At 38.9% G+C, this 21,010-nt stretch overlaps 1 protein-coding gene and 3 long non-coding RNA genes across 4 annotated transcripts; 1 reads left to right on the forward strand and 3 right to left on the reverse strand.

Annotated features, from left to right (window-relative positions):
• Window positions 1–1,479: 1,479 nt before the first annotated feature.
• Window positions 1,480–4,349, reverse strand: LOC306827182 (uncharacterized protein). Its single transcript, XM_079348851.1, has 6 exons — window positions 4,283–4,349; window positions 3,341–4,065; window positions 3,084–3,239; window positions 2,882–2,974; window positions 2,478–2,578; window positions 1,480–2,309 (listed from the first exon to the last, which is right to left on the reverse strand). Exons 2-6 carry the CDS (start codon window positions 3,683–3,685, stop codon window positions 2,048–2,050), a joined length of 957 nt encoding a protein of 318 aa, XP_079204977.1. The 5' UTR covers window positions 3,686–4,065; window positions 4,283–4,349; the 3' UTR covers window positions 1,480–2,047.
• A 3,788-nt stretch (window positions 4,350–8,137) lies between these two features.
• Window positions 8,138–19,460, reverse strand: LOC306826476. Its single transcript, XR_013779416.1, has 3 exons — window positions 19,155–19,460; window positions 9,117–9,173; window positions 8,138–8,227 (listed from the first exon to the last, which is right to left on the reverse strand). It is a non-coding gene; the product is annotated as an uncharacterized lncRNA (long non-coding RNA).
• On the forward strand, window positions 11,994–17,136 carry LOC306826492. Its single transcript, XR_013779437.1, has 3 exons — window positions 11,994–12,127; window positions 12,233–12,337; window positions 15,535–17,136. It is a non-coding gene; the product is annotated as an uncharacterized lncRNA (long non-coding RNA).
• Window positions 17,975–18,577, reverse strand: LOC306827411. Its single transcript, XR_013779631.1, has 2 exons — window positions 18,512–18,577; window positions 17,975–18,045 (listed from the first exon to the last, which is right to left on the reverse strand). It is a non-coding gene; the product is annotated as an uncharacterized lncRNA (long non-coding RNA).
• Window positions 19,461–21,010: the final 1,550 nt, after the last annotated feature.

Consider the following 21,010-nt stretch of genomic DNA (forward strand, 5'->3'; position numbering starts at 1 on the left):
CAACTCAGAATCATCCATTTTCTCAGAACATTTCCATAGAGAGCCACTTTGCATCAGCAGCACCATGCTCCAGTGCTCTGGGAGAGTTTATAGTCCTGACACTTGAACACTGGATGACTGACAGCTGTCCTTCATCACAACAGAAATCCTCCTCCTCCTCCTCAAAAACATGACTTTGATCTGCGTCCTCATCTGGACTCTCCTCCTCTGCTGCTGTTTCACAGGTAAAGTCCAGAGAATCAAACTCCTCTCCTCTATGAACATCCGTCCCTCTGAAATGAAGCCCACTAAACCCTGAAGCTGCTTTCTGTTTTTGTCTCTGTATCCTCAGAGTCCAGAGGACAGGTCACAGTGACTCAGCCTGCAGCAGTGAGCTCTGCTCCGGGAGCCTCTGTCTCCATCTCATGTACGACCAGTCAGAATGTTTATAGTAATAACTATTTGCACTGGTACCAACAGAAAGATGGAGGAACTCCTAAACCTCTTATGTACACTGCCAGCACTCGAGCATCAGGAATTCCAGGTCGTTTTTCAGGCAGTGGATCAAACTCTGCCTTCACTCTGACCATCAGTGGAGTCCAGACTGAAGATGCAGCAGTTTACTACACTCTAAAAAAAAATACAAAGGCTCCACTTAATTAAATTAAGGTAACAATTTGCATCAATCTTTTTAATAAATTCTGACTAAAAATTTTCTGTAAATCCAACAAGACTTTTAATGTTAGAAAGTCAGTTATTTAAGGACAACCAACATGATTTACTTCACCATGCGAACAGTTAATTAAGCTGAACCAACGTAATTTTAATAAAATGGCTAATATTAAATTAAGGTAAACCAACTTAATGGCTAATATTAAATTAAGGTAAACCAACTTAATGGCTAATATTAAATTAAGGTAAACCAACTTAATGGCTAATATTAAATTAAGGTAAACCAACTTAATGGCTAATGTTAAATTAAGGTAAACCAACTTAATTTTAATAAAATGGCTAATATTAAATTAAGGTAAACCAACTTAATGGCTAATGTTAAATTAAGGTAAACCAACTTAATTTTAATAAAATGGCTAATGTTAAATTAAGGTAAACCAACTTAATTTTAATAAAATGGCTAATATTAAATTAAGGTAAACAAACTTAATTTATTTATGTTATTTTACTTAATTTAAGCTATTCCAGCATTTGTTTTGCATTTCTCATCACAAATATCAATTCAAATTGTTTCCTCAATTTCTTATCAATAATGGTTTTTTTTTTTAAACATTAATACAGTTCAGTCAGTATAATGGTCAAACTTGTTTATTGTATACAAATGCCAAGTTGTCCAACTGTTAACCCTCAAATAAACATGGAGGAGCTCCAAATGAAGACATGAAGTCAATATTTGCAGGAGTTTGCTGTTAAACACACACAAAAAACTCAAATCCAAATTAATATTTGAATTTTGGAAGACTGATCCCCTGAACTAAATTTAAATAAATTAAAGAACAAAACAGGAAAAGTAACAGTCACGCAAAAAGGAATGCAGAAAACAATGTTGCTGGTGTTTGGAAAAAAATAAAAATACATCATATGGCTATAGGTGTTCTCCATGAAGAAAATTGAAACACATTTTCTATACAGAGCGAACACATTAATACTTCCAAAAATGTATAAATCAACATATACAAAAATGCAAATATACCTAGCTAAAATTTATGCAGTTTTTTTTATTTTTTAGATGGCTTCAGAGAAGTGTTGATTCAGCTTTATCATTTTGATGCTGCCTAGATTGTGGTTTGTGCTTGTTGTAAAACTATAATGCATTATAGCTATATGCTGTTTAGTCTCTTCTATGTATTTCAGTGGAGGTCTAAATATTAATAACACCTCAAAAGTACCAAAAATTACATTAAATGAAATGACTGTTGTATGTAACTGCATTTGTTTTAGCTGGGTGTATCTAATTAATAACCAACTGGCAACAATACTGGTGCTGTATGTTGCACCAAATACCAACACAAATATAACAGTGCAACATTTGTGGAATTAGAATGCAGCCTAATTTTTAGTACAGCAGTTTACTTTTTAGAGACATTACCTTGGGACTAGCTCGCAGAGCATCCAGCTCAAGGAATATCTTTTGAAATGCCTCAAAGGTGCTCTTTAGTTCTTTTGGGTAGCTCAGGTTGAGTGCGTACATTAGTCCCATGAGCAAGGCACATGCTCTCGGGACAGTCAGGCCATCCAGGACCTCTGCTCCCTCAATCACCACTGTTGCGTTGGCTGGTTCAGATGCCCCTCTGCTCACAACGAACTTCATCACCATCCTGGCATAAGTAGATCAGAATCAATGTCAGTGTTTTTTTGTCAAATGTAAAAACAAGAATAATGTATAGTGTATCTGAACTTAAGGGATAACTTCAGGATTTAACCTGGGCTTTGGGGATGGCCATTTTGTAGCAAAACAAACGATATTAATGGCATACTTTTAACACAAACAAACAAACACTGCCCACAAAGCTCTGTTCAAACTTACTGAATATATCACAGATCGTCCTGATCGTCTGCCATCCCTAAATACAGCCCAGGTTAAATCCTGAAGTTATCAGTTGAAGTTAGAAAAAAGTCTATATAGGAGCGCTTACAGGACTCAGAAGTTGTAAGTTTGAGGTGCTCTTTGGATGGGATATAAATGATGCAAAACAGGAAGGACTCCAAGGCACTCTCATGGAAAAGTTAAAAAGCCTTTAATAAAGTGGCTTGGTTACATTTAGCGTTAGTGTTTTTATAAGTTTAAATGTAACCAAGCCACTTTATTAAAGGCTTTTTAACTTTTCCATGAGAGTGCCTTGGAGTCCTTCCTGTTTTTTTTATCAGTTGAAGTGTTGGATTTACCTACCAACTGTTCTTTGAAGAGATCCTCCTCCTGTTCTCTCAGGTACGCCATTAGGCTACGAATTGCAGCTTCTCTCCTCCTTTCTACAGACTGTTCCTGTAAATGATACAAGAGAATGACATTTAAAAAATAAATCTTTAATTTATGATTAATTAATTTAGCTAACTTTTTGGTATTTTATATGAACTGTTACATTTATTTATACCTCCAGCAGCATGTTATTTATGTGCTGAATCTTCCTTTTTGCAGCTCCTCCTCTTGAGGACACCAAGGCCATTATTTTCGGGGTATACTGGTCCAGTTTTGCCATGAATGTTGTCTCAAGACCAACAGTGGTGATCCTTCTGAATTCTTCATTGATCTGTATAAAACACAAATACAAATAAAAAGGCGTGATTTGTTAATGTAGAAAATTGACTGACATTGCACATACTGCAAACCATTTTATGAAACAATATTAACCTGCATTGCATCGAAAAGAGCAGGCCATCGGTCTCTTAAGTCACTGATTGGTGGTGCTTCATTGACAACTTCCTGCCTGCGAATGGAGAATGTCTTTGCCATTTTCTCACTGATGACCTGGCAGTTGTTCCTCTTCTTTACTTCATCAAGGAGCTCCAATCTTACATGTTCCAAAGTTACTTCCGTTTCTCCTTGTGGGTGAGGAGGTAAATAGTTCACCTCTGCCCTTCTTGGCTTTTTAATATTCTTTGCAGGTGCTTTCTCATGTGTTCGCTTCTTTTTAAGAGAGTTCACATCAAGCTCAGGGCATCCAAGCCCTCTCAACTTAGATCTATAGCCGGCCATTTTATATTTTAATCTTTGTTGCCATCCATAGCATCCGTTATATGACCCTGGTTCTTTAAGGCAAGGATGCTTCTGAATCAGTGCCTCAGCAACATCGTTCAACTGCGCACTTGTGGGGTAGGCAACATACAGAAAGATGCTTTCAGCCAGCTTCTCAAGGATGTCTGAAAGGATCGTGGCAAAGCTGAGCTGAATTCCATCCTTTCTGAAATCTTCATTTCCTGAGGCCAGCACAAGCTCTGTGTTATAGGCAAAAGTGGGTACTGGAAATTTAGTGGGCCAACGCTGTGTACGCCGAGTAACACGTTCAGGTGATGAAAGAATCAGTGTGTCCTGCGATCCAGAAGAGCAGCCGCTGCTAGCAGGATGGACAGACCTCTCTGAATTAGGGAGTGAGGTAATTAGTGCACTTTCAAAGGAACTGTCCATATCAGTAAAGGTCAGAGTAAGTGCAGGAGGTTCAACAATGTGAACCACCTTAATGGTATCTTTGTCCTTGATGTCACTTGTTGATGTCAGAGAAAAATATTCCTCTCCAAAGTCAGCATCCTTATAATGCAAGGTAAAGTTCCCATCAAGACCAAATTTCTCTCTCACAATAGACTCGAGTTCATCCACAGTATCAGGGATTCCATGAGGTAAATCCAGTTTGCGAATTTCATGGTCCTGAAGAATGATCCGAAGTTTGGCTTGAGAAGACATCAGACTATCTATAAAAGAAAACATTACATCAGTTTAGGTTATAGAATGCACGCAGACACATCACTTCACATAATCATTCAGTATGGGAGAAGAATATGACCACTGAAAAAGTACTCTGGACAAATAAAAGCTTTGGACATAGCATACTAGTTTATATGATAAATGTGATGAAAAGTCTGAGAGGTACTGGTTGATTAAGTCTTCAAGAAATGTTACATTACACTGTGACATTTCCTCATCATCAAACTTCACAGCAAGTCTTACGTTTGTGTCCATAAGTATACTTCTACAGACCCTACTGCAAAAAAATCCTACATGTCTGCTTATACTATGACTTAATGTTGAAGACATTTATGTTTATGGCAAATGACAAGAATAGGAAGAAAGTTTTGTTCACTTTAACATTTCCCTCTGAAGAATAATGTAATAAATGTAAAACTACAAAGATTACCATCTTGATTTCGATATCAGTATTATGGACCTCATATTTACAACTACAACTCAAATAACTTTTTACATCTCCATATTAGCAGAGTCATGAAGAGCCTAACATCCTCTCCTCCTCAGTGAGAATCACTGTGGTCTGGGTTTAAAAGTCATAACATGCTTCTGGCAAATTGAGACACTAGTATTGCCTAATGTTTGATTATAGATTGAACATTATCACACTTTGAAAAATATTATTGGAATACACACATTGGAGGAGTTGTATATTCTCACTACACCTGCAATTGAAGATTATCATTTGTGCTCAAGTGTGGGGCAAGTACATTCATTAAAAAAATCTTTGTTTGCGTAATGAGACAGTAACCCCATATATAGAGAGGATGATGCAATTTTTGAGGTCTCATCAATAAACTCAAATAACTGACAAGGTATGCTGACCCCTTATGCTGGCCATCTATGGTACATAAATGTAGCACTTCTGGGTCACCATGCGCTTCCCTGCAACACTGTATGCTGCCATGGGGAAGATGTCAAACAACTCACTAGGCTCAATGAGTTTAACACTTCTTGTGTTTTCAAGCTCATAGCTTCTAAGATGCTCAATATACCATGAATTTAAACATTTCACAATGAAGCTAACCTTCCCATTTACGACAACAAGCTGTGTCAATTCTACAAAATCTGGCAGACCACCTGTTGAACCATGTGCCAAGATCATGCCAGTGGTGTAACTGGTGCCATTGTAACACACTGTGTTTGCCATGTGGACAAATGATTCCCCAGGGAATTTTGATTCCACTGCTTTCTTAATGTCTTCCCTCAGCACAGTCAAATCCACTGTTGACAGTTTTGCTACCTGTAGAGGTTGAACAATTTTACTGCCATGTAGTTGGTATGCGATCATTAACTGATGCTTCACTGCAAGAGACAACAGAATGTTTCGGAAGCTATGCGTATGCCTGACCACACGCTTAAAAAAGCTGTGCTTGGCTTCAAAGCGCATAGTCCACAAAGACACAAGTGGACCAAAAGCCTTTATCAGGTGTGGGTAGTGTTCGAGAAAATGATGCTTCGGAATAAGTCTTTCCTGAGGGAAAACCTCCAGGAATCTGTGCCGATGCTCAGAAATCTTGCTGTCAAGGAAACAAATAGTGAGGTCTGTATGAACAGGAGAATGGACAAGTTCAACTACACTCAACAAAAATATAAACGCAACACTTTTGTTTTTGCTCCCATTTGTCATGAGATGGACTCAAAGATCTAAAATTCATTCCAGATACACAATATTACCATTTCTCTCAAACATTGTTCATAAATCTGTCTAAATGTGTGATAGTGAGCACTTTTGCTTTGCTGAGACAATCCATCCCACCTCACAGGTGTGCCACATCAAGATGCTCATCAGACACCATGATTAGTGCATAGGTGTACCTTAGACTGTCCACAATAAAAGGCCACCCTGAAATGTGCAGTTTTTGCTTTATTGAGGGTCTGGGGACTCAGAACCAGTCAGTATCTGGTGTGACCACCATTTGCCTCATGCAGTGCAACACATCTTCTTCGCATAGAGTTTATCAGATTGTCAATTGTGGCCTGTGGAATGTTGGTCCACTCCTCTTCAATGGCTGTGCGAAGTTGCTGGATATTAGTGGGAACTGGTACGCGCTGTCGTATACGCCGGTCAAGCACATCCCAAACATGCTCAATGGGTGACATGTCCGGTGAGTATGCTGGCCATGCAAGAACTGGGACATTTTCAGCTTCCAAGAATTGTGTACAGATCCTTGCAACATGGGGCCGTGCATTATCTTGCTGAAACATGAGGTGATGTTCATGGATGTATGGCACAACAATGGGCCTCAGGATCTCATCACGGTATCTCTGTGCATTCAAAATGCCATCAATAAAATGCACCTGTGTTCTTCGTCCATAACAGATGCCTGCCCATACCATAACCCCACCACCACCATGGGCCACTCGATCCACAACATTGACATCAGCAAAGCGCTCACCCACACGACGCCACACACGCTGTCTGCCATCTGCCCTGAACAATGTAAACCGAGATTCATCCGTGAAGAGAACACCTCTCCAACGTGCCAGACGCCATCGAATGTGAGCATTTGCCCACTCAAGTCTGTTACGGCGACGATCTGGAGTCAGGTTAAGACCCCGATGAGGACGACGAGCATGCAGTTGAGCTTCCCTGAGACGGTTTCTGACAGTTTGTGCAGAAATTCTTTGGTTATGCAAACCAATTGTTTCAGCAGCTGTCTGAGTAGCTGGTCTCAGACGATCTTGGAGGTGAACCTGCTGGATGTGGAGGTCCTGGGCTGGTGTGGTTACACGTGGTCTGCGGTTGTGAGGCCGGTTGGATGTACTGCCATATTCTCTGAAACGCCTTTGGAGACGGCTTATGGTGGAGAAATGAACATTCAATGCCCGAGCAACAGATCTGGTTGACATTCCTGCTGTCAGCATGCCAATTGCACGCTCCCTCAATGCTTGCGCCATCTGTGGCATTTTGCTGTGAGACAAAACTGCACATTTCAGAGTGGCCTTTTATTGTGGGCAGTATAAGGTACACCTGTGCACTAATCATGGTGTCTGATGAGCATCTTGATGTGGCACACCTGTGAGGTGGGATGGATTATCTCAGCAAAGCAAAAGTGCTCACTATCACACATTTAGACAGATTTGTGAACAATGTTTGAGAGAAATGGTAATATTGTGTATCTGGAATGAATTTTAGATCTTTGAGTCCATCTCATGACAAATGGGAGCAAAAACAAAAGTGTTGCGTTTATATTTTTGTTGAGTGTATGTCCTTAAGGTTCAGAAGGATCAGCCATGCTGGTTCATTCTCAGGGATTCTTTCTCCAACTATCAAGGGAAGGAGGCGAAGCAAAGCCCAGTTTTCATGGGCATTCCCACCAACAGTTTTTCTTGCAGCAAAAGTCAGTGGAACTGGTTGTGGTGCATCTGTTCTATCTGCCCATCTGTATGGGAACTCTTTGATTAATTTATTTAATTCATCGAGTGTGAAATATTTCCCTTTGATTAAGGCATTTAGGCATAGTGCTAACTCTAAAGGCACAATACCTTCAAAAAGATTGTGTAGCAAATCAGGTGGGTAGCCAGATAAAACATTGAAATATTTTAGTTTGTCAGTCAGTGGGCACTGTCTCTTTACTCCATAACAATGAGATGCACTTGTATCTCTCTGTGCTGTCTGAACATGCACCTTGTGCTCTTGTGTTGTCCGAGGACAAAATGCTCCTGTTTTAACTTCACTCACCTGGAATTGGGATCTTTCACCAAGACAGAACCTGCAGACGTGTGAACTTGAGAAGCTCTCCACAAACCCTCCGATAGAGTGGGCACCAAGGTTATCTGCAACGACACAATACACAGTACCTTTGACTCGAAGACCTAGTGAAGGAATGTAAAGTCCCTCTTCTTCTAGGCTGGCAAGGTCCTTTAGCAGTGGTTCTAACACAGCACTATAGCCAAATTTTTTAACATCATCAGCCTTGCAGAGAATGGCAAGGTAGATTGATGTCAGCGAGGATCTGAGCAATGGTGGCACATTAGCTAAAACCCAATACACAGCAGTAATTTTGTGTTTTTTTCTTGATGTGCCAAGTGGATTACACACTTCAAAATCATCCACATACAGAATGAGAGAAATTGCTGGATTGTTTTCTGATAGAAATGTATTGTTTTTAAAATGTATGCCATCATGAAATGATTTGTAGTAGTGAGTATCAGACCTGCCATCTTCTTCAGAGCTATGTCTGAGCAAATCCTGGATCTCTTCTTTCTTCAAAACCTCATGTAAGGACTTCAAAATAGGTACATATTGGAAACTTTTTTTCTCCCTAGCACTGAGAATGTACTCTATAGGTTCCACCATGGAAAAATGCTCCTTGAAATACTCTCTTCTTTTGTAGGAGGTGGACAGAGGAGCATTATGTCCTAGAGCTAATGTAATTGGTTTAGACTTGCATAGGTCTGTTGCCATCTCTGAGATGATCAAATCATCAACCTCACAATTATGCTTCTTTAAACATGAAGAATAAAGTGAAGTTCTTCCACTAACTCATCAATACACCTTTGTGGTACATCGAATATGCTTTCCATTTTCAGTAGCAGGTGGGCAACATTTTTTTCAATTAAGTTAGGCAATTCTCTCATTTCTTCATCTTCAGGATGTTCACTCACTGTACCCTCCATGTCCTCCTCAATAGGATCGTCCCCTGTATTTGAAGGATTAACATACCTCTGGAAGAGCTCCGGCTTGAAGTCATCCAGGGAATGAGGAGTGTGTTTCCGGCTCCTATGAGAGGCATATGTTCCATAAATGTTTGTTTTAAAAGAGCAATTTTCAAAAACACAAGACACGGTTTCCTGCTTTTTTAAATGACGGCCAATGTGTTCAAAGTATTCTCTTTCTGTGGAGATGGTGTTTAAAGAACAAAAATGAACATTTAAAAGACAGAACTTCTGTGCGTGTCCCTGTCTCACGGGTTGAATGGCTTCTTGACAGATGGGTTCTCAGGCTTCCCCATGTTTTAAACGAGCAATAACACTCCCAATAGAGGCAAGGGAGAAATTCTCCACCATGACCATGTCTAAGTCTATAATGCTTTAAAAGATCAGTTCTTCTTGACACTTCAAATTTGCAAATTTTACAAGTCCAATTCATTTTTAAAACTTAGCAAAGCTGTCTAAAATGCTTGTTTTTTTGTGAACTATTTAGTATTTTAAAGTTATAGTGATTAAACCCTGTGCAGCATCACTTTAAAAAAACGTGTTGCCTATGATGTGTTTCTAAATTGAAGATGGAAAAACAAAAAAATTGCTAGCAACCAACTGCACAAAAATAATCATTTGTCTTGGGGGATAACATTTTTAAATGTGTTTAGGCCTTATCATTGTTGTCTTAATATGTTGAAAGATTTTTTTAAAGTGAATTTATCGAGAAAAAATGAATGAAAATAAAACAACAGAAGTTGTGTTGACTACACAGACATTTTGACAATTCCGAACTTCAGAAAATGCCACTTGTCTCAATAGCAAAACAGAAAAATACCCAGGCCTACTGCAGCCTTACCAAAAGAAAACGTGTTCTATGGCGTTACTACAAGTAATGTCGGTGTGTTAACGCATTGCACATAAACACAGACCAACACGTCGAGACATAAAACTGAAATTTCTCTCATACGAGTAATTTATTACAGGTTTAGTTGTGACCGTCAAGCGATCCACTATCACCCATAGACTGTAAAAATAATGGACGGGACAAGGTCCCCTGTGAAGTGAAGCTTTTTTTTTTAGATCGCCCCCTACTGACTGGCTGCAGTATAGGTCATAAACCCCGCCTCCTCAATGATAACAGACGGGACTTGGGTCAAACTGTTAAGTTAAAATACTCGTCACATAATTTTTTTCCAGACCTAAACTCTGCTGTGATCATTAGATATTATCACCCTACATGGTGTTCAAGTGCTCATTTTTCTGTGAAGTTTGTTTTAAATAAGTTATTTGAGGTTAAAAAACGGGATTTGACGTCATACATGACAATGATTGACAGCCGCAGATCTTGCGTAACTCTCCTTGTGAATATCAGTTGCGTCGTTAATGAAAGCCGAGGAGCCATTTAACTTTTCAGTTCAGGTTTTTCGTCTTTTTTAAGGTCAAAATGAGTTCTGCAGTAAATTGTTCTAACCGACATGCGGATTCTAAGGGATCTTTGCAGTTTTTTCGGTAAGTAAAAAAAGTTTGATTTACGAGTCAAGTGTTATCTAGCAAGCTAACACATAAGCGGTCTAAGCTAGGTTACTTATCCGGCATGACTTATGTTTTTTTTTATTATTAACATGAGCAAATAATAAAATAATAACTGACTTGCTATGTTTCTTGATATTGTTATATCGTTATTGTGATTGGAATTGTATTTAAAACCAAGAGATCGTAATAAAAGATCAGCTCATAGATGCGGTTTATTGACTGTATATTTTTACAGTCTATGACAGAGACTAACAGAAAGGTGAACGCAAACATTAACAACCTGCTGCGGTGTAATGAAATATTAATGAACGATTCACGATTGGTGTTCAGGAGGAGACGTATAGGCTCAATGAAAGGAGGCATAAAGATCACGTTTTTCCCAAAATACATTAACATGTTTTTTTAAATGTCATGATTTTTTTTTTTTTTTTTTTGCTTCAATTATCGTTAACGAAGATCAGTTATCTTTTTATAGCTAAACAAAACTGAACATCACATTCAAAATGATTTCAACATTGACATGTATGTCTTTCTATTTCGCTCTTTTCACTAACATTATATTTTGAAATGGGCATTTTCTTTGTCGTCCCCTCCGGTGCGCTCGTCTCCTCCTTCTAAAGCCAAGTCATCGTAACACCGGTTCATTGCCCAAACATACCTTTTTTGGCTATAGAATATTTCGGTACCTATTCCAAACTGATGCAAATGTTTCAGCAATTGAGGGAGAAACAGATTATTTCGGACGGACGAGCGAGATTAATGTGTCATTAGTCATTACGCACAGAGGAGAAAGATGAAACAGACAGAAATTTAAACTCGTTCACCTGTTCTGTTGTATCTTAATTTACCAGAATAAAGTGTGATCTACGCTGCCTATACTGTGGTCTTTAACAGAATGACATTGTCCAAACAGCTTCAACGTGCGATGAGTGCGCATTGATGTATGCGCTTCTGCTCGACATCCTCACCGGCAGCTCTAATTATAATAGAATCAAACCGTCACAAGACTCGTCTGTGTGATATTTTTTTCCAATGGCTTTAGACTTGACGAGGCTTACATTTTTACAATTTGTAAAGCTGCAGTATCATGTTATTATGGTAAACTTACCAATTTAATACAAGTTAATCACAAGGAAAGCATATTAAATAATTTTAATCACTCATAATCATTGTACCACGTATGAAAACTCGATGCTTGATCAATTAATAAAATTGATCTTTAATGTAAACTGTTGATGCATTGCACCAGAGTTAGCCTTAGGCTAAGAATTAAGGAAATATGCCTGAAAATGATTCATACATTGCACACAGTACATCATTGGATAAGTAATATGAATTTTTATTATGATATTTTGAAACAGTTCTCCTTTAGGTGCTGGTGACACAGAGAGACTTGAGCAGTGGCTGGTGAACATGAGACGGAAGGACTGGAGACCTACACCATCATCTCGCCTTTGCAGTGCTCATTTTGAAGAGCACGCCTTCACCATCAACTCAAAGGTTAGAGAATTCATTACATAAACAACTTGTATTTTCATTGCTGTCAGCATCATGTTTGTGGATACATGAATGTGATTTTGGGAAATATATATTTCTTGTCTGCAGGGAAGTCGTTACCTAAAGACCACAGCTGTCCCTACTCTGTTTCCAAGTCATCATTTGAGGACCTCTGGTGCAAAACGCAGGATTTTGGATAGTTGTGACGCCAAGGTAAATCCCCCATCATTTCCAAAGAGCAGGTTTTGTGGTGATAATCGAGAGGATTCAATAGTAAAAAATGTAGAACATCATAGGTATCAAACAACATCAAAACAAGCAACACATGACATTCAAGAGGATCACTGCTACAACCTGAAGTCTCCTAGATCTCTGAAACAGAGACATCAGGTTACTGAAGAGTTCCTAAAAAAATACAGGAATAAGCTGAGAAGAAAATGCCAGAAGTCCAGGCGTTTAAAGAAAAAAATATGCTCGTTAAAAGGAGTCATCAATCAATTGAGAAAGAAGCAATTGATATCAAGTCAATGTGCATCTTTACTCGAGTCAGTTGATGAAGTACCATAACACATTTTGCGGAAGATACAACAGGGGAAAAAGTCAGCTAAGTACTGTGAGGAGCTGAAGCAGTTTGCCACCACACTGCACTTTTACTCTCCAAAGGCATATGACTATGTGCGTGACAACTTTAATAAAGCTTTACCACACAGTCACACCATCCGCACTCGGTACAGCAGCATCTCAGCTGATCCAGGATTTACTGTAGCATCTTTTACAGCGCTAAAAGGTCATGTAGAGGCAAACAGAGGGAAGGGAAAAGAAACAATCTGTGCTCTCATGATGGATGAAATGTACATCCACAAGATGACAGAATTTTCAGGGGATCAGTTGCATGGCTATGTCGACATTGGCACTGGTGAAATTGACAACACATTAGCCACCCAGGCCTTGGTCCTCATGGTTGTGGCTGTAAATGAGTCGTGGAAAATTCCCATCGCATACTTCCTTATCACAGGTATGGATGGATCAGAGAAGGCAAACATTGTAAGGGAGAGCCTAAGCAGGCTTCATGAAGTTGGTATTCAGGTTGTTTCACTCACATGTGATGCCCCATCAAGCAACTTGGCCATGATAAGGGAGCTTGGAGCTGACCTAAATATCAACAACATGAAGCCCTACTTTTGTCATCCAGAGAATCCCTCACAAAAAGTAAATGTACTCCTGGATGCATGCCACATGCTGAAGCTTCTTCGCAATGCTTTTGCGTCATCACTGGAATTTGAGAGTGAAGACGGAGGAAAGATTCAGTGGAAATATTTTGAAGCTCTTAACAATCTTCAAGAGAAAGAAGGTCTTCGACTTGGTAACAAGCTCAGAATGGCTCACATACAGTGGAGAAAACAAAAAATGAAAGTCCATCTGGCAGCACAGCTCTTCAGTAGCAGTGTGGCAGACGCCATGGAGTTCTGTGAGCAAGGGTTAAAGTTGGAGGAGTTCAAGGGTTGTGCTGCTACCGCACACTTTGTGCGCACTGTAGATGCAGCCTTTGATGTGTTAAATAGCCGAAATCCCCTTGGGAAAGGTTTTAAAGCGCCAATGAAGCCATCTACCAAAGATCGGGCTGAAAACATCTTAAAGCATGCAGAAACCTTGCTCCGGGGTTTGAAGGTCCAGCAGTCCAACAAGATGGTGCCTCTTCACACAACAAAAAAGAAGACTGCTATATATGGCTTCATTGCTAATGGCAGAAGTGCACTCAATATCTATCATGACCTTGTTGAGAGAGCTGAAGCTCCATGCAGGTATCTTCTGACCTACAAACTCAGTCAGGACCACTTGGAACTCTTCTTTTCTGCTGTAAGAGCTCGGGGTGGTCACAACAACAACCCCAATGCCAGGCAGTTCAGAGGGGCCTACAAACGTCTACTTGTGAGACACCAAGTGAAAACAGGCACAGGCAACTGTTTACTTCGAGACAACACCCACATTCTCGACTCAACACCTGCAGCTGGAAATGTTGCACGCAGAATGGAAGTGCAGTTGGTGGAAGTGCTAGAAGTAGATACCATCCCTGACCTCCCAGATGTACCCTGTCTGTCTGAATACAAAGAGGCAGTCATCAACTACATCACGGGATTTGTAGTAAAGAAGATGAAAGAGAAAATCACCTGCTTACCTTGCTCACAGGCTTTGACAACTGATGGTGCTGCACACAGTTTTATTCTTCAGAAGGACAGAGGTGGTCTCCAGAAACCATCACCAGGCATGGTGTCTGTGTGTTTGATGACTGAGAAATGCATTCAGAGGAGGATCAAAATGAATGGAGGTCAGCTTCCCTGTGGACGTGGAATCACATCGACCATTGTCACTCAGGTTCTTGCTGAATGTGGTGTGAAAGACCTTTTCCCACGTCTGCATGGCCATATGTTTGACACATGTGTTGAAGTGAATCATATTCATGTATTGGTGAAAATGGCCTCCTCCTGGTATTGCAAGGTTAGATTCAGTCACTTTGCAAGGAGAGAAACTGAAATGGCAAAAAGTGGCAAAATGGTTCGCAGACAACTGACCAAATTGATCCACTTTTATGGCGAATAATAAGATAATATATCGCTTGAAACAATAACAAATGATCATTATGATTTACAGTCCGCATAAACAGGACTGAATCATAGAGTAGAAGCCTCTCCACAGTGATCCTCTAAATTCTGATGTAGCTGGTTATGATTTACAGTCCGCATAAACAGGACTGAATCATTAAGAAGCCTCTCCACACTGATCCTCTAAATTCTGATGTAGCTGGTTATGATTTACAGTCCGCATAAACAGGACTGAATCATTAAGAAGCCTCTCCGCACTGATCCCTTACAATAGAAATGTTAATAAACTTTTTACTGCGGTTCTATGTAAATAAGTTTACAAATTGTTCCCCTGAAAGTCTGTTGGCATGTTTGCACTTTCATCTTAGCTAAAGAAAATACAATAAAAACTGCTTTGTTCTTCACAAAAAATAGGTTGTGTAGGTTTGCACTTTACAGTTTGAAGTTTGTTAGTATTTGAATTCAATGTACCATAAAACAAAAATAATAAAAACTAAGTTCCATAAGGTTTTAAATTATTTTGTAATCAATGTAAATATTGTACATTTATAGTTCTATGCAGGACAAAGTTCTGCATTTGTTGTGTCCACATGTTTTTCATTGTATTTGCATGTGTCCTGTCTGAGTTAGTTTTGTTTGCCAAGTATGTCTTGTCCTGTGTCCCCACTCATGGCCTACACCTTGTCGTGGTGAGTGGGCTCTAAACTAAGATGGGCTGCCTGTGTGTCAATGTATGTTACATGTTGTGAAGGAAAGCATACATAATTTATTTAAATCATTTACATGTTTTTATTTTTTTGTCTTCATTAGCGATACAGGGACAGACAGAGCGAGCAACAACCCAGAGGAACCATGTGATATTGCAACCCAGGCCGCTTGCCCTGAGGACCATGGCTTCTGCAAAAACATTTTTCTATTCTGAAACTCTTTCTATTTCTCCTCTGAAACAGCCTATGTTGAAGGTGGTGTCTTTTTGACTTCCTGTGGTCCTGTAGTCAGCCTCAGGCAGACATTCAACAAACTGCAGGATTGTGCACTTACACATTGGCTTCATTCATTATCACTTGTCAGTAATACTAGAAATAAGGGTCTTGACATGTTCATTTTTTAGATATAAAGGAAAGTAAAGTTCAAAATTTGGGGTAGTTTGGTCAAAGTAACCCAAACAGAAAAAAACTGAAACATAGAAGCATGTACCTGCTTTGCAGGTCATTGGGTACAACACACCCCCTACTGGTTTCATAGTGCAACATGCCAATTAAGTACTGAATTTGGATCTGCCTTACCTGGAGTAACACTGGTGATACAAACCAGAACCCCTTGAGCTGCATGATAGATAAAGAATAGGTTTTGAGGTATAAGTATAGCAGTAACTATAATAATAAACTGTGTGATAACTTATTTAATCTTATTTTTCCATCTCATTACAGGTGCTTCCAGAAGTTTCAGACCTTATCACAAACCACACCATGCAGGACTCATCTCATGTAGTTCCTGTTCCCTCTAAATAGATATTTGGTTTTTAAATTTGATATCTCTTAATTCATTAGTAACAACACAACCAAGTGAAAGAAAGTAACTTAAAATGCCACGATGTATTTTTAAGCCAAATATGTATTTGTTTAAGTAAGTTACAAGACTAGTGTGACATTTCATGTGATTTAATAAAATATAAATGTAATTGCCTTCTCAGTCGTGTCTGTATAATACCACTATACTCACTTTATTTGCATGCTGTCTTTAACACTGACTAGCATTAAATGTTAAGCACTCAAGTAGTTTTAAAGCTATTTGTTGCTCAGCTGTGACTTATATTATTTGCCCTAGAAGTGCGTGAGAAATAATATTTTCTTACAGCTTAAAACAGGAGAGAGAAGTTTCAAATCAAACACATTTTATTTAGAACACATAAACAATGTAGCGGACTATGACATAGTTTTGTTCGCCGTGGGGGAAAAAAAGGTAAGGGAGACCATCAGGTGGAATGGCAGGGGTAAAGCAGAGTTGAAGGTGAGAGGAGAGAAAAGAGGAGAGAAAAGAGAAAGTGAGAGGAAGAGCTGTGACAGATCTGAACAGTGTGATGACTACCCTTGTTTGCTAAAAAGACCACAAACTGGTGAAGTCACATTTAAACAATAGAATGATTGAACATCAGACTCTTCTAAAGTAAAGGTAAATCTTGGCCTTTTTTTCCCCTTGAAAAGATGATGTTTGAAAGACCACATCCAGCACCATCCTACTGGATTTGGTCTTTCAAACAAAGGGTGATGTTATTTAAAAAAATGTCATTTCCCAAAGTGGTGAAATGAACTCCGTCTCTCAAAAAAAGGCCAAGATCCCTAAACTTTATCTGAGGATGATGCACAATGCATCCACCTACAGAACAAACAATGGAAGCCATCACACTGTTCACAAAGAAGATGATCCTCATCTGGGGGAACTGCCGATGGAGGTCTTGCAGGTCCTGCCTCATCCCTGCAACGAGCCTGACACCTTTCACACGGCCAAGGTCATTCCCGCCTGATGAGGATGAGGAGGAGGACATCTGGCACAGCTCTTCCTTGGAGACATTGATGAAAAAAAGGGAGAAAGTTCCTCCACACCATGCCACCCCAGCCAAACCACTGGACCCGGGCATCCAGACCAAGGTTGGTCCCGATGGTCTCCCTTGCCCTCGTTTCCCCACGGCGAATCAGGCTGTCCCCTATGATGAATATCCTGGGTTCTGTAAATTGTGAAATGAAAAGAAAAACCTTTAGATTAAACTTTTTTCTAGTGTGTCATTCAGTCTGTTTATTTTACTTTAAAAGGCTGTATTGTTTAAAAAACATTTATGAAACATTGAACTTTTTTTTATAACCCTCCAATTAACCTCATACATCAAAATGTGATGTTTTAGACAACCCTGATTTCTATACTTACTTCTTGTATCAGCCATCTTTCTTTCTCTTTCTTCTTTCCTCTCTGGTCTTTTCTTTCTTCTTCCCTCACTGGTCTTTTCTTTCTTTCTTCTTTCCTGTCTTGTCTTTCTTCTTTCCTCTCTGGTCTTCTCTTTCTTCTTCCCTCACTGGTCTTTTCTTTCTTTCTTCTTTCCTGTCTTGTCTTTCTTCTTCCCTCACTGGTCTTTTCTTTCTTTCTTTCTTCTTCCCTCACTGGTCTTTTCTTTCTTTCTTTCTTCTTCCCTCACTGGTCTTTTCTTTCTTTCTTCTTCCCTCACTGGTCTTTTCTTTCTTTCTTCTTTCCTGTCTTCTCTTTCTTCTTTGCTCTCTGGTCTTTTCTTTCTTTCTTCTTTCCTGTCTTCTCTTTCTCCTCCTTCCCTCTCTGGATAATAAAAAACAATCATTAATCAAATTGGTAGACCGAAGAAAATAACCACATTAAATGCCCATACAAACAGAAACCTTAATAAAATTGATTAATTTAAAAATTACACAGCAATGCAGAGAAACATACACATATACTCTCACACATAGTGTAAATGTTGATGTAAATGTGCATAGACTTCAAGTTGTTACAGCTGATATTAATTTTGTATGTGCATTTTTTACCACTACTTTCTACCTTTCTATCATACAACATGTTTTTTGCATCTGAAGATCTGTACACAGCTTATGTTGCTAACTTAGCTTAAAATAGTTTGTTTAGTTCGGGTTTTTTTGCCAAAGAAAAAAGGTTTAATAACCCACAGAGTTAAATAAATATTTCAATTCAATAATTAATATAAAAAGCGTGATTTTCTCCATGTTTAAATTGATTAAGTTTAGATATATGGTGGTTTTGTACAAACCTTAGTGATCTGTTTGAATTTTGAATTTCCAGCGGCAAAAATTCTGGTTTTTGGCGGAGCTGAGTGGCGGAGCTGAGTGTGTAAGCATAATGCGTAAGTCGGCAAGGGCTCCTCCCGCCGGACCCTACTGCGCAGACTCTGGTTGCAAAATTCCAAGATGACAGCGCCCATGAGGGCCGTAAAAAAGCTTCACGAACGTAGAACGGAAACAGCTACAGTCCACACCCACTGGTATCACCATGCACCTCTAGCTAACCTACGGATTAGCTTCTTCAATGTCGTGCAAACTTCAAATTTGGACCAAACAAAACGCCAATCTCTCGTACCTTTGCAGAAATACAACTAACGTTTAAAGCTTATTAAATTCGTTCGGTTGCTACAGTAGACAAAACACGAACCTTGCAGTAGAAGACGTCCGTGTCTGACGGTCACTTCGGCAGAAAAAACGGTCGCGGGGCGGCGTCGGGATCGAGCGTGCGGGCAAAAGGAAAATGTGGTGGAAGTCGATGCTGAGGCAGCTATGGGTCTACCAATCACTAAATTAGCTTGATTTCAATTTTGTCTGTTAAAACGAATTCTTGCACTATTTGCTAATACAGTTAGCAGCGGTTATGAACAAAATAAAGCAAAAACAGGTACTTACCTAGTGATACTCCATAGAAACTCTTGTTTTCTTCTGATTTTTTTTTAAATTTTCCAACAGGCGTTATTTAAGGTCGCAGTGTGGCTCCTCTCTGTACGTGATTGTACGATAAAATCAGCTCTTGCTGTCACTATGATAGAACATCCTCTCTGTTTTTTTCAAATTAAAAGCTCATATTACAACGAACATGACATGTGCTTTTGTTTTGAGACAAATGATGTTTAATGTGGTCGGTCGTACTTTGTCTCACTTGCTGCAAACTCGAACGTCTTCAAAAGAAACCTCACAGACAATAACCTCACCTCTAAGACTTATGAAAGAGAATAATTAAACATCTCTAGGTAAAGCATCATTTAATAATCTTACATAAATTCAGCCCTAAGACATTTCGGAAAACGTTTTGTCTTACTTATTTTACATTTATTTATTTAAATTTATATTTTTCAGTTATTTATCATCTGCCAGCTGTGATTCAGCTGAGACAATTAAGGAGGTGGAACTGATTTTGGGTTTGCCCTTTGGTCAGGCAATCTTTTTGTTGAAAATGTCTACATATTTAAGTTTACAGTTTTCTATATTTTCAGCTGGACCAACTTATTAAAATAAGTTTATCAACTTGTTATAATAAGTCCATGTAACAAATGTATTTTTTTTATGTTGAAAAATCTCTTGATTTTAAGCTCAACTAACTAACCCCATATTTTCAGCTGGACCAACTTATTAAAATAAATCATCAACTTGTTATTATAAGTCCATGTAACAAATGTATTTTTTTATGTTGAAAAATCTCTTGATTTTAAGCTCAACTAACTAACCCCATGAATCATTTCTTAGAGTGTAATGTCATAGTTATCACTGTGGAGGTGTGTTCACACAGTGAAACAGCGTCCTACAAAAACCTCCCTCAGTCAGACTGAACAGAAACTGAGCTGACTGCTGCAGCTGGAAGTTTCTGCAGAGACTGACACACTTCACTGAAGCAGCTCAGACATGATGAAGACCTTAAAAATCAATCAGCCCTTACATTTAGTCTGGATTATAAACCTCATTGTAAAAGCACTCACACACTACACACTCTTGAAAACAGAGGATTCTGGGTATTATGACTTTTAAAATCCAATTTACATGTTTTCGTGGTGATAGTGGGTAAAAAAAAAATCAACTTTTGCACATATAAAGAACAACAGGGGGGGAAAACTAATAATCAATCAAACAAGTAAACAGAAACAAATAAATCAAAAGAGCAAAACATTAGAAAAGAGACAACAGAACAATCATACAGGTGATAGATTTAATGAGATATGGTGACTTCTGAACTTTTTATGTAGAGGGAGCTTAATCTCATGTGGGTATAGACTGGCATAGTAATGACGTATTTTTGTAGTCCAATCCGAAAAAATGGCGCGGGTAGTTCCTACGAAAATTTGCCTATGGGATTTTTGCTTTGGATTTTGCATCATTGTAGAAAAAAAGCTCTGTGTCAAACACACGTTTCTGATGTGTAGCTGTTTTGTTCAGCGGGATAATCTTTAGAGATGAACATCATGTATAAGAAGTTTGAAGAGTTAATGTAGCTGAGAGAAGCAAAAAGCTAATGATATTCTCTAGCGAACTACACCGGTCGGTTTTTAATGACGTCAGAGCACTGAAAAACATGACTAGAGGCTGTAAAGAGGATTAGGGAGAGAGTTCCCAGCGTGTTGACGTGTAATGTCTGCAACAACCACTGTGGTTTCAGTTAGCTACTCGTTAGCAACCGCCATTTCAAGTTTGCATAAAATCTTTAAAATTCAATAGTGTGGTCTTAGCTAACGTAGTTTATCTCACCTAACAAAACATCAACATCTCTACAGCTT

Source organism: Symphodus melops (genome assembly GCF_947650265.1).
Source record: "Symphodus melops genome assembly, chromosome: 7".
Classification (NCBI taxonomy): Eukaryota; Metazoa; Chordata; class Actinopteri; order Labriformes; family Labridae; genus Symphodus; species Symphodus melops.

Coding starts and splice junctions, on each gene's coding strand:
- LOC306827182 (XM_079348851.1), bottom strand. CDS start 3,685: ATGGCCGGCTATAGATCTAAGTTGAGAGGGCTTGGATGCCCTGAGCTT. Junction 2,975..3,083: donor TAAATAACATGCTGCTGGAG/GTATAAATAAAT, acceptor TATCATTTACAG/GAACAGTCTGTAGAAAGGAG. Junction 2,310..2,477: donor TGGGCAGTGTTTGTTTGTTT/GTGTTAAAAGTA, acceptor TACTTATGCCAG/GATGGTGATGAAGTTCGTTG.